This window comes from Somniosus microcephalus, chromosome 17 (assembly GCF_052327205.1).
Source record: "Somniosus microcephalus isolate GS21.2 chromosome 17, FLI_Smic_1.0, whole genome shotgun sequence".
NCBI lineage: Eukaryota > Metazoa > Chordata > Chondrichthyes > Squaliformes > Somniosidae > Somniosus > Somniosus microcephalus.
The window spans coordinates 48,591,421-48,608,515 of NC_141003.1; the positions used below are offsets into that span (position 1 = coordinate 48,591,421).

Sequence of the window (17,095 nt, forward strand, 5' to 3'; positions counted from 1 at the left end):
GTCAGTGACTAAATAGAGCCATAATGCACTGAAAATAAGTTTCAATCATCCTCATACCCACCAAGCTTCTAAAAAAAAAATCACTGGCTTTCCACTAACCCAGTGAGGGTATCCAGTGAATGACCAAGTCACACAAACAAGGAACATCCCAGTTTGATTCTTGACCTGTGCTGAGCTGGCTGATCTCAGTCGTTACTGGGGGCACAAATACAGATACTACAATTGGCCTTAATAACCTCTAACTAAGGAGGGGAAACATTTGCCAAAATTCCTTTTCATGATCATTATTACGCTGGAAATTCACATGGGTAGATCAGCTTAATATAGGGTGGCGATGTCCTCATGGACCAAACAGATTGTCAATCCACCCTGCCCTTTTGCTGAAGTATTGGAGGGGGGACTGTCACCTGATGAACAAATTACCTGCTTGCTGCGGTACAGTTTAAGAGGAGGGAATAAAACTGGGCACAAAATATTTCTAAAAAAGCAAGAACAGTATATTGAAAATCAGGACAACTTACCCAGTGACAAGAGCATACAACTCCTGCCAAATTAAACAAGAACTTAGCATACATGAGGCTTTATTTAGAGGTGGAGATGACCATCTGATGGAAGCATGGCAGAGGTTTTGAAGGTATAGTGTCTCTACTGTTTTACCTCTATTTTATGTGCCATTGAATAATTGCACCTTGAAATCCCACTGGAATTTTCTTTTACTATTAAATGAAGTACAGGAAGCTTTGGTTTATCCGGAGGTTGTATGTCCGGAAACCTCGATCTACTGGCAGAAATCAGGAGCCGTTTTGTTAGGTTTTTTTTCTTCTCGTGGCTTTTTTCCCCCCCAAAAGGTCAGGCTCTGCAAAGTCTCTCTGAAGCTGTTGCTAAGCTACAGAGACGCTTCTAAGGAACGGCCGACTGTTTAGAAGCTGTTGCTAAGCAACAGTGTTTGTTGCCAGATACGGAGCTGCAAATCTCCGTATGCTTCAACATTAACGCTGGTATGTCCAGCAGTTTTGATAGATCGGCAACAGCTCGGTCCCGTCGGTGCCGGATAGAACAAAGTTTCCTGTATGAGGGTGGGGGGTGGGAAATGCTTCAATATTTGCCATCCAGCTAATTTTGCTGTTCATTACAATAGTCAAACTGTCCAGTCAATAGTATTTATTCTGCCCCAGATAAACACAGTAGACGGTTCAGTGCCCAATTAAGCTACATGCTCAGCAGATGAAACCTCATTACACTCAGGTAAGCTTTTCTTTCATGAGTCATAAAAGACAGTCTCAGCAAAAAATTAAACTAAAACCAATACACTGACAAATGAACCAGACAAGATATGTATAGAAGAAACAAGAAATTAAACATTAGTTGGAGGTCCCGCCTTCCGGATAAGACATTAAACCGAGGCCCCATCTGTCCTCTCAGGTGGACATAAAAGATGCCATGGCACTATTCGAAGAGGAGCTGGGGAATTCTTCCTGGTGCCCTGGCCAATATTTATCCCTCAACCAACACCTAAACAGATTATCTGGTCATCATCTCATTGCTGTTTGTGGGACCTTGCCATGTGCAAATTGGCTGTTATGATTCTTACATTACAACAATGACTGCACTTCAAAAGTACTTCACTGGCTGTAAAGCACTTCAGGACATCCTGAGGTCGTGAATGGCGCTATATAAATGCAAGTCTTTCTTTTCTTTATTATATAAATACCAAATGAGAGGGAGAAAATAGGAAGAAAATTCCAGTTAGTTAATCACAAATTACAGGATAAAAATAGCATGAAAAATTAAAAGGTTTGTGCATGTGCAGAGGCTCAGAATTTCCTGGACCCCACTTGTGCAGAAATTGTCAAAATTTATGCTGGTTTCTATGCCAATCTTACCTACAGGAACTTGTGCCCAAATTTCCAGAGAATTGCAGTACAAACCAGCAGAAATCAACATAAGCAATCAAGGCCAGAGGAAGGTGTGGAACATGTGGCATCTTCAAGTCCCTGTTTATCTTAATGTTATGAAAATTAAGTTTGAAGTCATCAAACAATACCTTATGCACACTCAGCACGTTTAAGAAAATGCAATTGCGGAAGGTGTTCTCTTTTTAAGGTAACAGATTCTGTTGTCATAAAGGAGCATTCAAAAGATATTGAAAACTGTGTAGGTCTCAGGAGAAAAATAAATTTTGCATGGAGGTTATTGAGCCAAGCGACGTTTCAGTAACAGTGCAAATGATCGAGGATAATCACACGTAGCAATGTTTTGGTATAATTCAGCAACGAGTGAATTTCATTGGGGAATAAAAAGGCACAACTCGGCTCTTACATTGTAGTTATGCCAAAACTTTCTACGGAAGTCCAGGCCAGAGTTTTAGTTAGTCCAGCGAGGCATTTACAAGTGTTATACGTCTTACTTTACATCTTGGTAAATGTAATTATACAGACGGTACAAAAATATTTTTAAGTATAAAAAACATTTGCATGTGACTTTTGTCACGAGTAGACCTAGTAATCCATGACTTATTTGCAATTATTACTGGGAACTGAACAGTATACTATATTTATCTGGGTCAGAAGAAATGTTTTAATGAACAGCAAAATTAGCTAGATAGGAAATATCGATGCACTTTTCCCTAATTTCCCCTCCCCACCCATACTTTTGGTTAATAGTTTTTTAAAAATTGCAATGGTATTTCAATTTCAATTATTCAACTGCATATAAAATAGGGGAAAAAAAATACAAGAAATATACCTTCAAGACCTCTGCTGTGATTATGTCATAGAGTAATACAGCACGGATAGAGGCCCTTCGGCCCATCGTGTCCGCGCCGGCCATCAAGCCCTGTCTAATCTAATCCCATATTCCAGCATTTGGCCCGTAGCCTTGTATGCTATGGCATGTCAAGTGCACATCCAAATGCTTCTTAAATGTTGAGGGTTTCTGCCTCCACAACCCTTTCAGGCAGTGAGTTCCAGACTCCAACCACCCTCTGGGTGAAAAAGTTCTTTCTCAAATCCCCTCTAAACCTCCCGCCCTTTACCTTGAATCTATGCCCCCTAGTTATTGACCCCTCTACTAAGGGAAAAAGCTCCTCAGCAGCCATCCTATCTATGCCCCTCATAATTTTGTACACCTCAATCATGTCCCCCCTCAGCCTCCTCTGCTCCAAGGAAAACAAACCCAATCTGCCCAGTCTCTCTTCATAGCTGAAGCGCTCCAGCCCTGGTAACATCCTGGTGAACCTCCTCTGCACCCTCTCTAACGCGATCACATCCTTCCTGTAGTGTGGCGACCAGAACTGCACACAGTATTCCAGCTGTGGCCTAACCAGTGTTTTATACAGCTCCATCATAACCTCCTTGCTCTTATATTCAATGCCTCGGCTAATGAAGGCAAGTATCCCATATGCCTTTTTTACCACCTTATCCACCTGTTCCGCCGCCTTCAGGGATCTGTGTACTTGCACACCCAGATCCCTCTGACCCTCCGTCTTGCCTAGGGTCTTTCCATTCATTGTGTATTCCTTTGCCTTGTTAGTCCCCCCAAAGTGCATCACCTCGCACTTTTCCGGGTTAAATTCCATTTGCCACTGTTCCGCCCATCTGACCAACCCATCTATATCGTCCTGCAGACTGAGGCTACCCTCCTCGCTATTTACCACCCTACCAATTTTTGTATCATCCGCGAACTTACTGATCATACCCTTTACATTCATATCCAAGTCATTAATGTAGACCACAAACAGCAAGGGACCCAGCACCGATCCCTGTGGTACCCCACTGGCCACAGGCTTCCAGTCACAAAAACAACCTTCGACCATCACCCTCTGCCTTCTGCCACTAAGCCAGTTTTGTATCCAATGTGCCAAGGCACCCTGGATTCCATGGGCTCTTACCTTCTTGACCAGTCTCCTGTGCGGGACTTTATCGAAGGCCTTACTGAAATCCATGTATACCACATCCACTGCGTTACCCTCATCCACGCACCTAGTCACCCCCTCAAAAAATTCAATCAAATTAGTCAGACATGATCTTCCCTTGACAAAGCCATGTTGACTATCCCTGATTAATCCTTGCCTCTCCAAGTGGAGACAAATTTTGTCCCTCAGGATTTTTTCCAATAATTTTCCTACCACTGATGTTAGGCTCACTGGCCTGTAGTTCCCCGGTTTTTCCCTACTACCCTTCTTGAATAATGGTACTACATTAGCGGTTCTCCAGTCCTCTGGCACATCCCCTGTGGCCAGAGAGGTCCTGAATATATGTGTTAGAGCCCCCGCAATCTCCTCCTTTGCCTCACACAGCAGCCTGGGATACATTTCATCCGGGCCTGGGGATTTATCCATTTGGAGGTGGCCTTCCCCACCTCCATAAACAAAGCGTTAGGATGTGACTATGGTTTATTTCTGAAACGGTCAGTGTTTTGATCCCCCAAATTATACACATGTAACATGCAGCAGCTTACATTTACACAGCACTTTTAACGTAGATAAGTGACCCAAGGAGCTTCACAGAGGCGGCGGAAAAATATAAAGGGTGCAAAATCAAAAATGATATTAAGAAAGATGATCAAAAGCCCAGTCAAAAAAGGTGAATTTTAAAGAGGGTCTGAAATTAGGCAAGGGAGGTGGAGAGGTTTCTAAAATGTGGGACCTAAGTGGCTAAAGACACAGGTATCAAGTCAATGGTGGGGCAAGGGGGGAATGTAGCGCTGGAGGAGGTTACAGAGATGGGAGGGGCAAGGCACATCAATACTCTAAAGGGAATTTTTTTTTTTTTTTGCATACTCCCTTATGCCCATGTTCTCTATTGATTAGCTATACCTTTATAACATCCATTTCTTGAAAATTTTGTAATATGGAGTGAGAAAAACTTGCCTGCTATTTTCACTGGACTCTCCAGTTTGTCAAACCAAATAACCCCTGTACTCAACTCACCAAGTAAGTCACAGTACAGCAACTCTGCTGCCATGTGCTCCTAAGAAGTTCATATAAAGACCCATTCACCATCACCCCTGTGCTTGCCGACCTACATTGACTTCTGGTCCACCAGCACCTCGATTATAAAATTCTCATTCTCGTGTTCAAATCCTTCCAAGGCTTCACCCCTCCCTATCTCTGTAACCTCCTCCAGCCCTACAACCTTCCTCCAAACTCTGGTCTTTTGTGCACCCCCCCCCCCATTTCCTGCACCACACCATTGGCGGCCATGCCTTCAGCCATCCAGACTACAAGATTTGAAATTTCCACCCTAAACATCTCCCTCCTTTAAAGCCCTCCTTAAAACCCACCTCTGACGAAGCTTGTGCTCACCTGTCCTAATGTCTCCTCCTTTGATTTGGTATCAAATTGCATCTGATTACACTCCTGGAAGTGCCTTGGGATGTTTGCAAGTTATTGTTGACAGACATGGAAATTTAGCTTAAAGAGGAAAGCTTAAGGACTGTACTTAATCAAATGATATCAATGCAAGTTTATTTGATTTGTTTTGAAAACGTCAATTCCTGTTATCACGGAGAGTCATGAGCAGGGTTTCCTCACCAAGGTGTCACTCCAGTTGATGTCAGAAATGTTCTACAGTGACTCCCATTACAAACAAGGGAGGTACAAGTTCAAACTGGTCCAAGAACGGATCTGGACTGTTTGACCTGGAGAAATATTGCGGTCAGCTGGGTATATAATTGATGACTTCAGAGCAGACTAGCAGGGGGAAAAAGCACTGCTTTAGGTTGTCATGAACAGGAAAACTGTCAAGTAAATGATATGTTTATCATCTCTTCTATAAAAGGTACTCCACTTAAGACATTCCTTCTCCTTCAAGCACTAGCAATTTCCGTACTGCTTATTTAAATTATTTTTGCGTGCGCGTTGGGTGGGGCGGGGTGGAGGGGAGGAAGGGAACTTGCGTTGTTTTCAGCCTGTTATTTTTCTGTCCAGTTTGAGACAGGCACACAAAGATCCAATTATTCACAATAAATACTAGTAGATCTCCCATCACATTACTCATGAGTAATTTGGGGCATAGAGCTGTGTAGATTACCTTCACTGAGCTGATGCTGCCACTATGTCAGCGAGGTCTTGTAATGGTTACTCAGAGTGAAGGAAGACTAGGAGCGCTCGGAAAATGGGCTTTAGGCCTACAAGGCTCTGCTGATGGAAAGTTTTGCGCCTTTTGGATGGCAAACATTTGGGTGTCAGAGGAACACGGCACTGCACTGCAGCTTGTGCATGTTGGAGGCGCTCAATATACTAGGCCGAGCAAGAAGTTTGGGAGTTTCTCCCGAGAGCTGGTTTGATCTTAGGTGTGTTATTTGTCCCTTTTCTCTCTCTGCTTCCATCAGGCTTTCTCTCCATTATACTTTATGTTTCTGTTGCTCTCTCCTAATGTCGTTCCTTTCCCCTTGCTCTCTGAATCGATTTGTCACTCTCCCTCTGATTTCTGTACGTCTCTCTTCCTGCAATGAGAGCTGCAGGAGTGAAAGTGAGGAGCAGCCTAGCCAGTGGCCGTGGTGTTATCTGCTACCAGATGAGGATGTACACAGATTCAAGGCTATTGATTGTGTGTGGTGTGGGTTGGGAAGAGAAGAAAAGATTTCAAGGTGGCATAGGGCAATTAAAATGTTTTCTATGAAGTATTATTGAATTGTGCTAAAAGTTTATATATTGGATGGGTGGCTGCATGCCACAGATTTTTTTTGATGGAATGTGATTGGTTCAGAAATGGCATCAGAGAATTGGCTGTAGGATCGGATTGAACTGTAGCAGCATAGCTTCAATTGGCCGAGCAAAAAAGGTTGGAAGTGATCAGGATTCCCAATCGGTTTGACTTAAGGGGCTCTACAACAAAAAACACAAGGACATAGAAGCATAATTTTTAGATAGATATTACATTTTCTTTTCACTTTTCATTAGGTTTATTTAATAGTCTACAAATTATCACAAAACTTCCAAATGAAAACCAGGTGATTATTTAACAAGTTGTGAAAACACTCACCTATCAGGCTGAATGCATGGGACAGATATTACAGGCACAGCAGTACATTTTTCAACTAAGAGTTTCCTAGCCTTCTTTGTCTTCTGCCTCGCCTTACACTTTGTTTTAGTTGCCTTGTTAGGTGAATCTTTTCTACATATGCCATTTTTCACTTCAGCTGGCTCGTAAATGTTTAGTGGCCTTCTCACGCACCCTGGAGGAGTGTGCACAGCACAGAAAGCAGTCTTTTTCACATTGAACGTTGTTGTTCCATTGGATGCAGTTTCTTTAACAGGCTCCATTTTCATGTACAGACCCGCTTGTTGAGCACAAGTTACATGGAATGCTGTATAACAATTTGCCTTATGGCACTGGATGCAAGCACCGAGCCCTTTCTGTTTGCAGAGGTAGCATGTCAATTTCCACCTGGCTGCTGGAATGTTCTTGACACCATCAATAGGCTCTATGAATACAGTGTTAGCAAATCCAACTTCAGGAACCCACAGTGCACATACAACATGTCCCCACTGACCATCATCTGTCTTCTTGAAAGCGCCACCCTTATTTGGGCACAGGATACAATCAACAGTTCGAGAAGGGGATTGCAAACAACGACGGCACAACCACTGTCCTTCGGGTATATAAGGAACCCCATAGCATTCCTGATGCACTGCTAAGTTACACATGTCGCAAAACAATATTACATTACTGTTTTGACATTCTCCATCCATGCAAATACAACAAACAGCATCTTCATCAATTATAGACTGAGGATCACCTTGATTAGAATTTTCAAAGTAAGATTCCTTCTCTAGTTTATCCATAAGGAACTCAAACACATTCTGTGAAACTGCACTCAAACCATCACTTTTACGCCTTTCATTAATCATTTCCAACCATGCATAATCTTCCTCATCCATATCGTACTCAACTTCATTATTGAGCTCCTCTGGGGATTTCTCAATGAGCCTGTAATAAGATGAAGGCCGACGAGGAGCAGGAGGTGGTTCATAATCTACTATTCTAAACCTGGGTTCTGGCAATGCATTCACCTGTATTGGAGCTCCGTGTGTACTCTGAATAGTGATATCCTTCTTTTTCACTTTATTAGATTTGTACCTTTTAGTCTTTATGAAAACAGGTGGACGTTCACTGTTTTCCTTGTTGCTGTTACATTCAACAATTTCTTGGGCAGTTAAGTCATCTTCTGAAATGATCTCCAAAGGATCATGAATACTGATCCTGTGCAGCCGGCCCTCAATCTCCATTTCAACCATTCGCTGTGCTTGAGCATACGTCAGCATTTCACGGCTTGGCGAATGTTTCAGCTTGCAAGGTGAAGCTGGACGCCTTGCTGTCCCTCGATGGCACCTTCCTTTCCTTCTCATCGTTAATAAGGAAGTCTGTTGAAAAAAAGTTCATCAAAAAGTCAAAAACAGTTATTGATGTTAAAAAGTTACAAAACATTGCAAGAACTATTCAGAAGTTAGAATAGACCAAATCCAACACCTTTGCATAACTTTTCCCACTTCAGTTCAAATGAGACATATTCTTCCTCAAGCCCCAATTTTCTGCACTTTTTCTCCTCTCCCAAAGGTAGACACTCATGGTGTGACACAGCTCCATGTGTGTTTGGAACTCTAGTAACTTGACAGCATGGCAATTCTTTATATGCAAGCCCAAATAGCAAGTGGTTACAGGCTTCCAATTGGAGAACATTGCAGCTCAGCTAAAATCTACCCTCAACTGAAGTCTACAAATGTGCTCGTCAGCAAGGGTTACTGGATCATGGTCAGGACTGGTGTTTGCCATTCCTATCCCAGGGGCACTGAAGCCAAGCTGAAATCACATTAACTGCATAGATCAGGAATCAAACGTGAGCCCATAGAACAATACAGCACAGAAGGCGGCCATACAACCCATTTTTTCTGTTTCTTCTTTACTAAAACAAGCTAAAACTAATCCCATTGCCCTATGCTCTTCCCAGAAGCCCGCAGCTTCAATTATTTAGCCAATTTTCCCTTAAAAGATGCAATAACTCTGCCTCAACTACTTCTATGGTAAAGCATTTAATGCTCCAACAACCCTTGAGTAAATTAATTTCTTCTAACCTCTCCCCTTATTCTCTTGGTAGCAATTCTGAATTGATGACCCCTCATCACTGACTCCCCAACCAGAGGTCTGTCATAAACCCTTTCATAATTTTAAAAACTCAAGTCTCCTCTTAGCCTTTTCTGCTTCTGTGAATATAGTCCCAGTACCTCCTCATCACTACAGTTTCCCAGCCCAGACATCATCCTGGTGAATCTACACTGTACACTCTCTATGGCTTTACTGTCCTTTCTATAATGTGGCCAAAACTGCACAGGTACTATAACTGGCCTAACCAATGGTTCATATAAATTCTTACATTGTATTAACTCTTGTACTTTATGTCCCTATTTATAAAACTGAAAATGCTATTTTAATGGCTTTAACTACCTGCAGATTCTGAAGTTCAACCATTTATTATATTTGAAGATCATTTTTAATCAATAATTGTTTAAATGATATTCAGTAAGTTTCCAAATCTCAAAGATGAAGTGTTGCTTTCTTTCTTGCATTGTATTATACAAATTTTATAATTTAATTCCTGTAGCAATCTATACTACAGTGAAAATATTACTGTGGCAACAGAAGTACTTAGTGTGAATGAATGTTTCTTCCAAAATTTACAATGTATCTACCCAAAGATGTTCAGAGTTTGGATGAAGATTGCTTGATTTCTGCATTAATCACTTGAAAGTGATACTTAATAGATAGCTTTTCAAATTACATTGTTTTTTTTGCCAATTTTGCCTCAGTGCCTTTCCTGAAGAGTTGACTGGTGCTAGAATGTGGTACCACAGGCCTGTAGTAACTTCCAAGTCTTCATATGCAAGCTGACAGTGGGCGTCAGCAGATTCATCAACTGAGAACGTCATCACAGTTAAGCTCGATTCTATCCTCACCAAACCAATACATACGGACTTTCCAGCAGGGATCACTGGAAGATGATTAGGAATGGGAACACTCATCAATTTCCCCCTTCTTACATAGGCGCACTATAGTGCCCAATTACTGCCCCAGATGAGATTGACTAACTCACCACAGAGCAAGAATCAAAATTGGAATTACTGACTAGTATAACTCACTTTGCCAACTGAGCCATCAAGGGAAGTTCCAGGTTATTTTTTCTAAGTTACATTACACTAAACATATTTATTAAATTATTGCACCAGGACTGAGGTTCAATAATAATTTCAAAGATTGCCCAAATTCAGTTGCAAGCAACTTGCAATGCCATGGAAAGGGTCTTTGGGGGGGGGGGGGGGGGGGCGGCGCGGGGAGGAGGAAGAGTCAGCATTTTACACAGAAATGCTTTTTCTCATTCAATGACCAGGCTCAAAACTACATAAAATATTTCTATCATCCTATAGGGGGGGGGGGGGGGAACAAAAGACCACCCACTTAAATTGTTTTTAAGATCTTTAGTAGACTTTAATCAATTACTTTCCTATCCCTGTCTCTTAAGACCTTTCGTGAACTGCCTCCTCAGTTCTGAGCCAATAGAAATCTCACGTATTCAATGAGGATAAGATAGGCACAAATCAATTCAAACCAAATGATGTTCTAACCATGCTATCGCCAAAAGAGCCTTGTACATGGAATCAAACTATATTCACAGAATTTGGGAAGATCATACCCACTGTTAAATAAGTCAATGTTAATTTTTGGTTACTTTAGTATACCTTTTATTTGTAGTTAGTGTTGAATACAGAGGGGAGGCAGAGGACCGGCTATTTCAGGGAGCGATGGATCAGACATATACCAAATAACATACCTGGACCGTGAGTATCAAAACAATCATTCCATGAAAGGTTTTGGATAACATCCTGCTGCATATGACACCACTTGAGCCCTTTGGTGCAGTAAAGCCTTGCAGCCCACAGACACTTTACCTCAGAGGAGAAGTCACTAGACCATTCTTAAGAGATGCTACAGGATGGGCTGTTTAACCCTCGTGCAGGCATGAATTTTCTCTTGCAGCCCTCCTGCTTCCCAAAATATACATAGCACTCAGTGCTGCCCTACAGCTAGCAGTGTTGTCATTGTAATAACCAGTAGCAAAGATGCAGTTTTACTGCCCACTTCTCATAGCGGGCAAATCACATATCAACGTGCCCACTATAAGAGGTGGGAACTTTAGCAATATCATACAGACATGGGGTCAGTTCCACATGTATACTGATAGCACCCAGCTCTCCCACCTCTCAATCCCTCCACTACTGTACTGTAAAACTGAAGCCTGACATCCAGACTTGGGTGAATCTCAACTGCACGATGGGAAAACCGAAACCAACATCTTCAGTTCCTGCTACAAACTTTGTACCCTTGTCACCGACTCAACCACCCCCCCGGACTCAGGCTGAATTAGACCGTATCCAACCATGGCATCCTCGTCAACCTTCCAACCCAGTATCTGCTCCGCCACACAGACTGCCTACTTCCACCTCTAACATTGCCTGCATTCACCCTACCTTAGCCCATCTGCAGCTGAAACCATCCATGTGTTTAGGTCACTGGGCTGATGAGCGAGCAGGATAGGGTATGGAAAGCAGAGTTTTGGATAAGCTAAATTTTGTGGAGGATGGGAGGCCAGCCAGGTCTAGAAGACAAAAGCATTGATGAGGATTCTAACTACTACTGAAGCTTTGTGGAGGATATTTTTTGGGGCAGTCTGCCATATTACTGCATCTGACAAAGAAAGAGCTCTAAAAACTGTCCAGTACAGTTACCCATCACAGACATCAACAATACTTGAAGATGGTCACTACTGGGAAGGAAAGAGAGAGACAGGTAGCTTTTTCTTCTGTCTCATCACCTAGATGTTTTTAATTTCTGGTATCAAACCTCCCTTAGCTTCAAAGGAGATGTACTTTCTACAATAAAGCAGCAGATTGAATGCTGAGCTTTTGATTTTTTTTGGGGGGTGGGGGAAAGGAAGAGGAATCTTAACCCTCATGTTTGGGTTACAATTTGGACTCGTATGGTTCCAAAAGCTTGCATCTAATTCTCTGGCCCCAAAGAGGGCAGTTTCTACAAAAGTTCCAGCAGTTTACTTTGTAGATTTGCATGAAACACAGATTTTTAGCTCTGCTTATTTGGAACTAGAACACTTTGAGCAGCAGAAGCCAGCACTAAAGACACCTAAAAATGGTTGCAGTTGTTTGCCTGCATTAGCTCAGCACCGTTCTACTGCACTGAATCTTCAGATGTGAATAAACTCCACCCAATGTATTTGGTAGGAAGCCTTTCACATTTGTAGTTCCCTCTAACTAAGGGCACCTGCTGGAGTTATCAAACATTCAAGGTTCCTTTTATGGATAGACAGATGCTTTCTCTAACTCTAGGGATTTTTCCAATTGAGCTTGGACTTGAAAAAACAACAGAATTAGAGAGACAAAAAATGAGGATCTTTAGTGGCAATGACAACATAGTGAATTTTATCCTGTTAGGACACAACTGATCCAAGCTCTCCCTCACAGTCCGTAAGTCCATGCTGATGGACAGGTCAAGCAATAAGAATTTTTTTAATTTTTTTATACTTTAGAAACTGTTACTGTAAATATAACTGAAGCGAACAAATTATCATGGCATCACAACACCCTGGTTAGAAGTGTATGTTCCAGACATTACTCAACATAAAGGGCTTCCGAGTCCAGGACATGGTTTGCAAAAGCTGCAGTGTGGTGGTACCACTGGTTGTCCCTTACATCGAGACACATAATTCCCTTTAACTTACCTAACTGTATGTACTTAACTTACTTATGTATGTATAACTTACCTGTTGGGCCGTTGCCCCTTTAAGAGGCGACCTAACGCGCTGACGTCACGCATCACGTGACGCACGCGCGCCGGCAGCCGGCCCGACTCGGCCTTCCATGACGGCCGCTGGCACAGCCCGGCCTGCCGCAACTTCGGCCGCATCGGCCAGCCGACGGGAGCGACGTGATCTCCCGCTCCCGCGGCAAGCACCGGCACAGCCTGGCTTCGCGACCTCGGCCTCAACGGCCAGCCTCCGTACCGGGGAGATGCACCGAAGCAACGGCGCAGGTCACGGGACCGCCTAAGCGCACGCGAACGTGCTGACATCACGACGCGGTCACGTGACGCCCAAAGCGCGGGAACACACAGCAGAGCGTGATGACGTCGTCACACTCTCCACAGGACTGCGAACTCATTCCTCGTGGAGTCCCCGCTGGGACAAGACCTATACCACGGTGCTCCTAGTCAGCCATCTTACCTGCCATCTTACCTGATGTAATTAGTCTGTTCCTGTAAATAAACAACTTGTTAATAGTTCGTCGAAGTCAAACTCTCTTATTTAGTGGCGATCTACATTAACCGCTACAGCAGGAAGATATCAATGGACTGATCAGGTGGGCAGAACAGTGGCAAATGGAATTCAATCTGGAGAAGTGTGAGGTAATGCATTTGGGGAGGGCTAACAAGGCAAGGGAATACACTATAAATGGTAGGACACCGAGAAGTGCAGAAGATCAGAGGGACCTTGGAGTGCATATCCACAGATTCCTGAAGGTAGCAGGACAGGTAGTTCAGGTGGTTAAGGCATACGGGATATTTGCCTTTATTAGCAGAGGCATGGAATACAAGAGCAGGAAGGTTATGCTTGAACTGTATAAAACACTAGTTAGGCCACAGCTAGAATACTGCGTGCAGTTCTGGTCACATTACAGGAAGGATGCGATTGCACTAGATGGGGTGCAGACGATACTTACGAGGACGTTGCCTGGGCTGGGGAATTTTAGCTATGTGGAAAGATTGGATAGGCTGGGGTTGTTTTCTTTGGAACAAAGGAGGCCGAGGAGAGACCTAATTGAGGTGTATAAAATTATGAGGGGCCTAGATAGAGTTGATAGGAAGGACCGATTTCCATTAGCAGAAGGGTCAATAACCAGGGGGCATAGATTTAAAGTAATTGGTCAAAGAGAGGGGATCTGAGGAAGGATGTTCTTGCCATGTAAGGAGTGCAGCGAAGATTCACCAGGCTGATACCTGGGATGGCAGGAATGACGTATGAGGAGAGATTGTGTCGATTGGGCTTATACTCACTGGAGTTTAGAAGATTGAGAGGGGATCTCATCGAAACCTATAAAATTCTGTCAGGCCTGGACAGACTAGATGCAGGAAGGATGTTCCCAATGGCCGGAGAGTCCAGAACCAGGGGTCATAGTCTAAGGATAAGGGGTAAGCCATTTAGGACAGAAATGAGGAGGGATTTCTTCACCCCGAGAGTGGTGAACCTGTGGAATTCTCTACCACAGAAAGCAGTAGAAGCCAATTCATTAAATATATTCAAGAAGGAGTTGGATATATTTCTTAAGGCTAAAGGGATCAAGGGATATGGGGAGAAAGCAGGGACAGGGTACTGAGTTTGGATGATCAGCCATGATCTCATTGAATGGCGGAGCAGGCTCGAGGGGCCAAATGGCCTACTCCTGCTCCTATCTTCTATGTTTCTAATGATTTGAGGAGAAATGTTTTCACACGGAGTGTGCTGGGGGGGGGGGTCAGGAACTCACTGCCTGAAAGGGTGGTAGAGGCAGAGACCCTCATCACATTTAAAAAGAACTTGGATATGCTCTTGAAGTGCCATAACCTACAAGGCTGTGGACCAAGTGTTGTAAAGCAGGATTAGGGTGGATAGTTCTTTGCCGGCTGGCATGGACAAGATGGGACGAATGACATAGAAGATAGGCGCAGGAGTAGGCCATTCGAGCCTGCTCCGCCATTCAACGAGATCATGGCTGATCATCCAAACCCTAGCACCCGGTCCCTACACCGACCTCCTTCTGTGCTGTAAATTTCTATCATTCTATGAAACTGTAACATGAGAATGAACAATCTTATGATCAGTCTTAAATTCTAGAACATATATATAAAGCCAAATAAAAGGAATGTGACACCATTGTTAAAGATTTCAGAAATCAACATTTTACTTATTTGATTTCATCTATGCATCAGAACAAAGAAGAAAAATTATGTCAACTGTCAGAAACAGACCAAAAATATGAAAAAATGCTGTTTCCTTTCCAAATCAAGTGCATATAGATGAAGTCAAACGGCCTTCCCTCAAAAAAGTTTAGCCAACAAATTGTTGTTATAATCTACAGTACTGACTAAAACATAATAACACTTCATTAAAAAAAGGCCTGCAGCATAAATAGAACATGATTCATATACCAAGGTTGTGAATGATTTCACATTAGGAAATCATCCACAATCGTGGATATATATCCTCCACAAACTGACAACAATTTTTTTTTTTTTTAAAAAGTTAAATTCAGTGGCTGTTAACGTGGAGAGATTTTTGAAAGGGGCCTGTTCCCATTACAGGACTATAATTCAGGGGGGAATTGACACGCTTTGCACAGCACAATTTCATTTGCATACAAGTACAAAGTTCTGCTTAGTAAAGGGAAAAAAAAGAGGCCCTGAAGATTTATGGGCCAGTTAAGGAAACAAGTTCCCAGCGCACATTTCAGCAACAGAATTCGGTCAGTAGCACAAACGATTTCATTTCCACGACACGATGTAGGAAATGGGTGGGGGTGCAGCCTCGCACACACCGCCGTGGATTCTCGCAGAAGTTTAATTTTTGAACTTGGGAGGGTGACTGGGCCCCAAAAAGGACTGCCGACTACTCTCCTGTGCGGGAGCGATTGCAAACCCGGAAGTGGCTCCCAAGCCCAGCCCGAGTGCAGAGGCCGGGGCCGTGACGTCACTGCACCCAGCATTTCCCCGGGCCTGTTTGAATGAGCGGCGGCGGCTCGCCCGACCTCCCTCAACAGCCACCACCACCACCGACAGGCCCAGCCATAGCAGCGGCCGCGGCTCCTCCCACCAACTGCGCGCCTGCAGCCGCAGCCGCCCTCAACTCGGCGCAAGCCCCACACACACACCCGGAACCCACAGGGCTCCGGCAAAGTAAAATAAATCTTCACAAAAAAAATGGCGTCCAACAAAACAAGGGCCGAAAAAAGGTACTGGCGGGGCTTTCCCTCCCTCAAACCAACCACCACCCACAACAAACCCAAACACCTTCCTTCCGAGTCAGTCGCCTCAGCCACCGATTGCTCTCGTCGGGCGAACTTACCGCCTAGTGGGTGTTTTTTTTAAAAATCTGTTGTCACCAAACACGGGGCTGTACCGGCGAGCCCTCTCCGTGCAGGCCCCAGGCTCCGCTCCGGCTTCTCCAGACGTTCATGAAACGGTCCGCGCGCTCTCGAGACGCTTTCTTTTCCCCCCTCTCTCTCTTTTCCCCTCCCCTACTTATTATCCAAATAAAAACACTTCGTTGCAAACCCGGCCTCGGCTCGAGGGGCGGCTCAGCCTCGAGCTCGCGCGCCGCCGCCTGCCCCTCCTCGCTGCTGCTGCTGCTGCTGCTCGTGGCCAACTGCCACGGAGCGTGCCAACATTCGATCCCCACCCTCGCCCGCTCGCTCTCTGTCTTTGCTGTGTGTGTATTTTCCTTTCTGCACTTCTTCAACAACAATGCACCGTGTTCGGTGACGCAAGGCGTCGACGTCAAGCACGCGCCCGTGGCTTGGGCAGCCAATCGCCGTTGGCTGAGCGGCCGGCAGCTGTCACCGCCAATCAGCGGAGGAGTTAAAAAAAAGGGTCGCCGCAAACTCCTGCTGGCCCCACCGCCCGCGCACGCGCAGTTAACCCTGGGTTTCCGCGAGAGGGGGGAAAGGAAACCCCGTGGTTTCTTGGTAACTGGGAGCTCGAGCCGCGGAGGAGGGAAAAGAGTCTTTGTTTTTAAATAATAGCAGAGCGAGGGTTCCTCCATACGTGTCGTTTCATCCTTTTTTAAAAAAAAAAGACGGCGGGGCGATTCGTGGTTTATATGGCGTGCGGTGCCCATGACCATGAGAGCGGGTCGCGAAGGGCCCCTCCCCCCCATGAGAGCGGGTCGCGAAGGGCCCCTCCCCCCCAAGAAAGACCAGTTGTGGCGGAAGTGTGCACTGTGCCAATCGAGCTCTTTAAACCGCTTCCTCCTCGATGTCATCTCTCTCTTTAGGCAG

At 44.3% G+C, this 17,095-nt stretch overlaps 1 protein-coding gene across 4 annotated transcripts in view; it reads right to left on the reverse strand.

Moving 5' to 3' along the window:
• brd1a (bromodomain containing 1a) overlaps positions 1-16,851 on the reverse strand; it is a 57,347-nt gene extending 40,496 nt beyond the window's left edge. Inside the window, exons 1-3 of one of the 4 annotated variants that reach the window (XM_086010308.1) lie at positions 16,165-16,850; positions 11,525-11,652; positions 8,085-8,368 (exon numbers count right to left, since the gene is read on the reverse strand). In XM_086010308.1, coding sequence (XP_085866434.1) covers positions 8,085-8,368; positions 11,525-11,554 — 314 coding nt within the window. In that variant the 5' untranslated portion in view covers positions 11,555-11,652; positions 16,165-16,850. Of the gene's footprint in view, positions 1-6,986; positions 8,369-11,524; positions 11,653-16,164 lie in introns of all 4 variants that reach the window. The other 3 variants (XM_086010305.1, XM_086010307.1, XM_086010306.1) reach the window with 3 other exon arrangements.
• Positions 16,852-17,095: the final 244 nt, after the last annotated feature.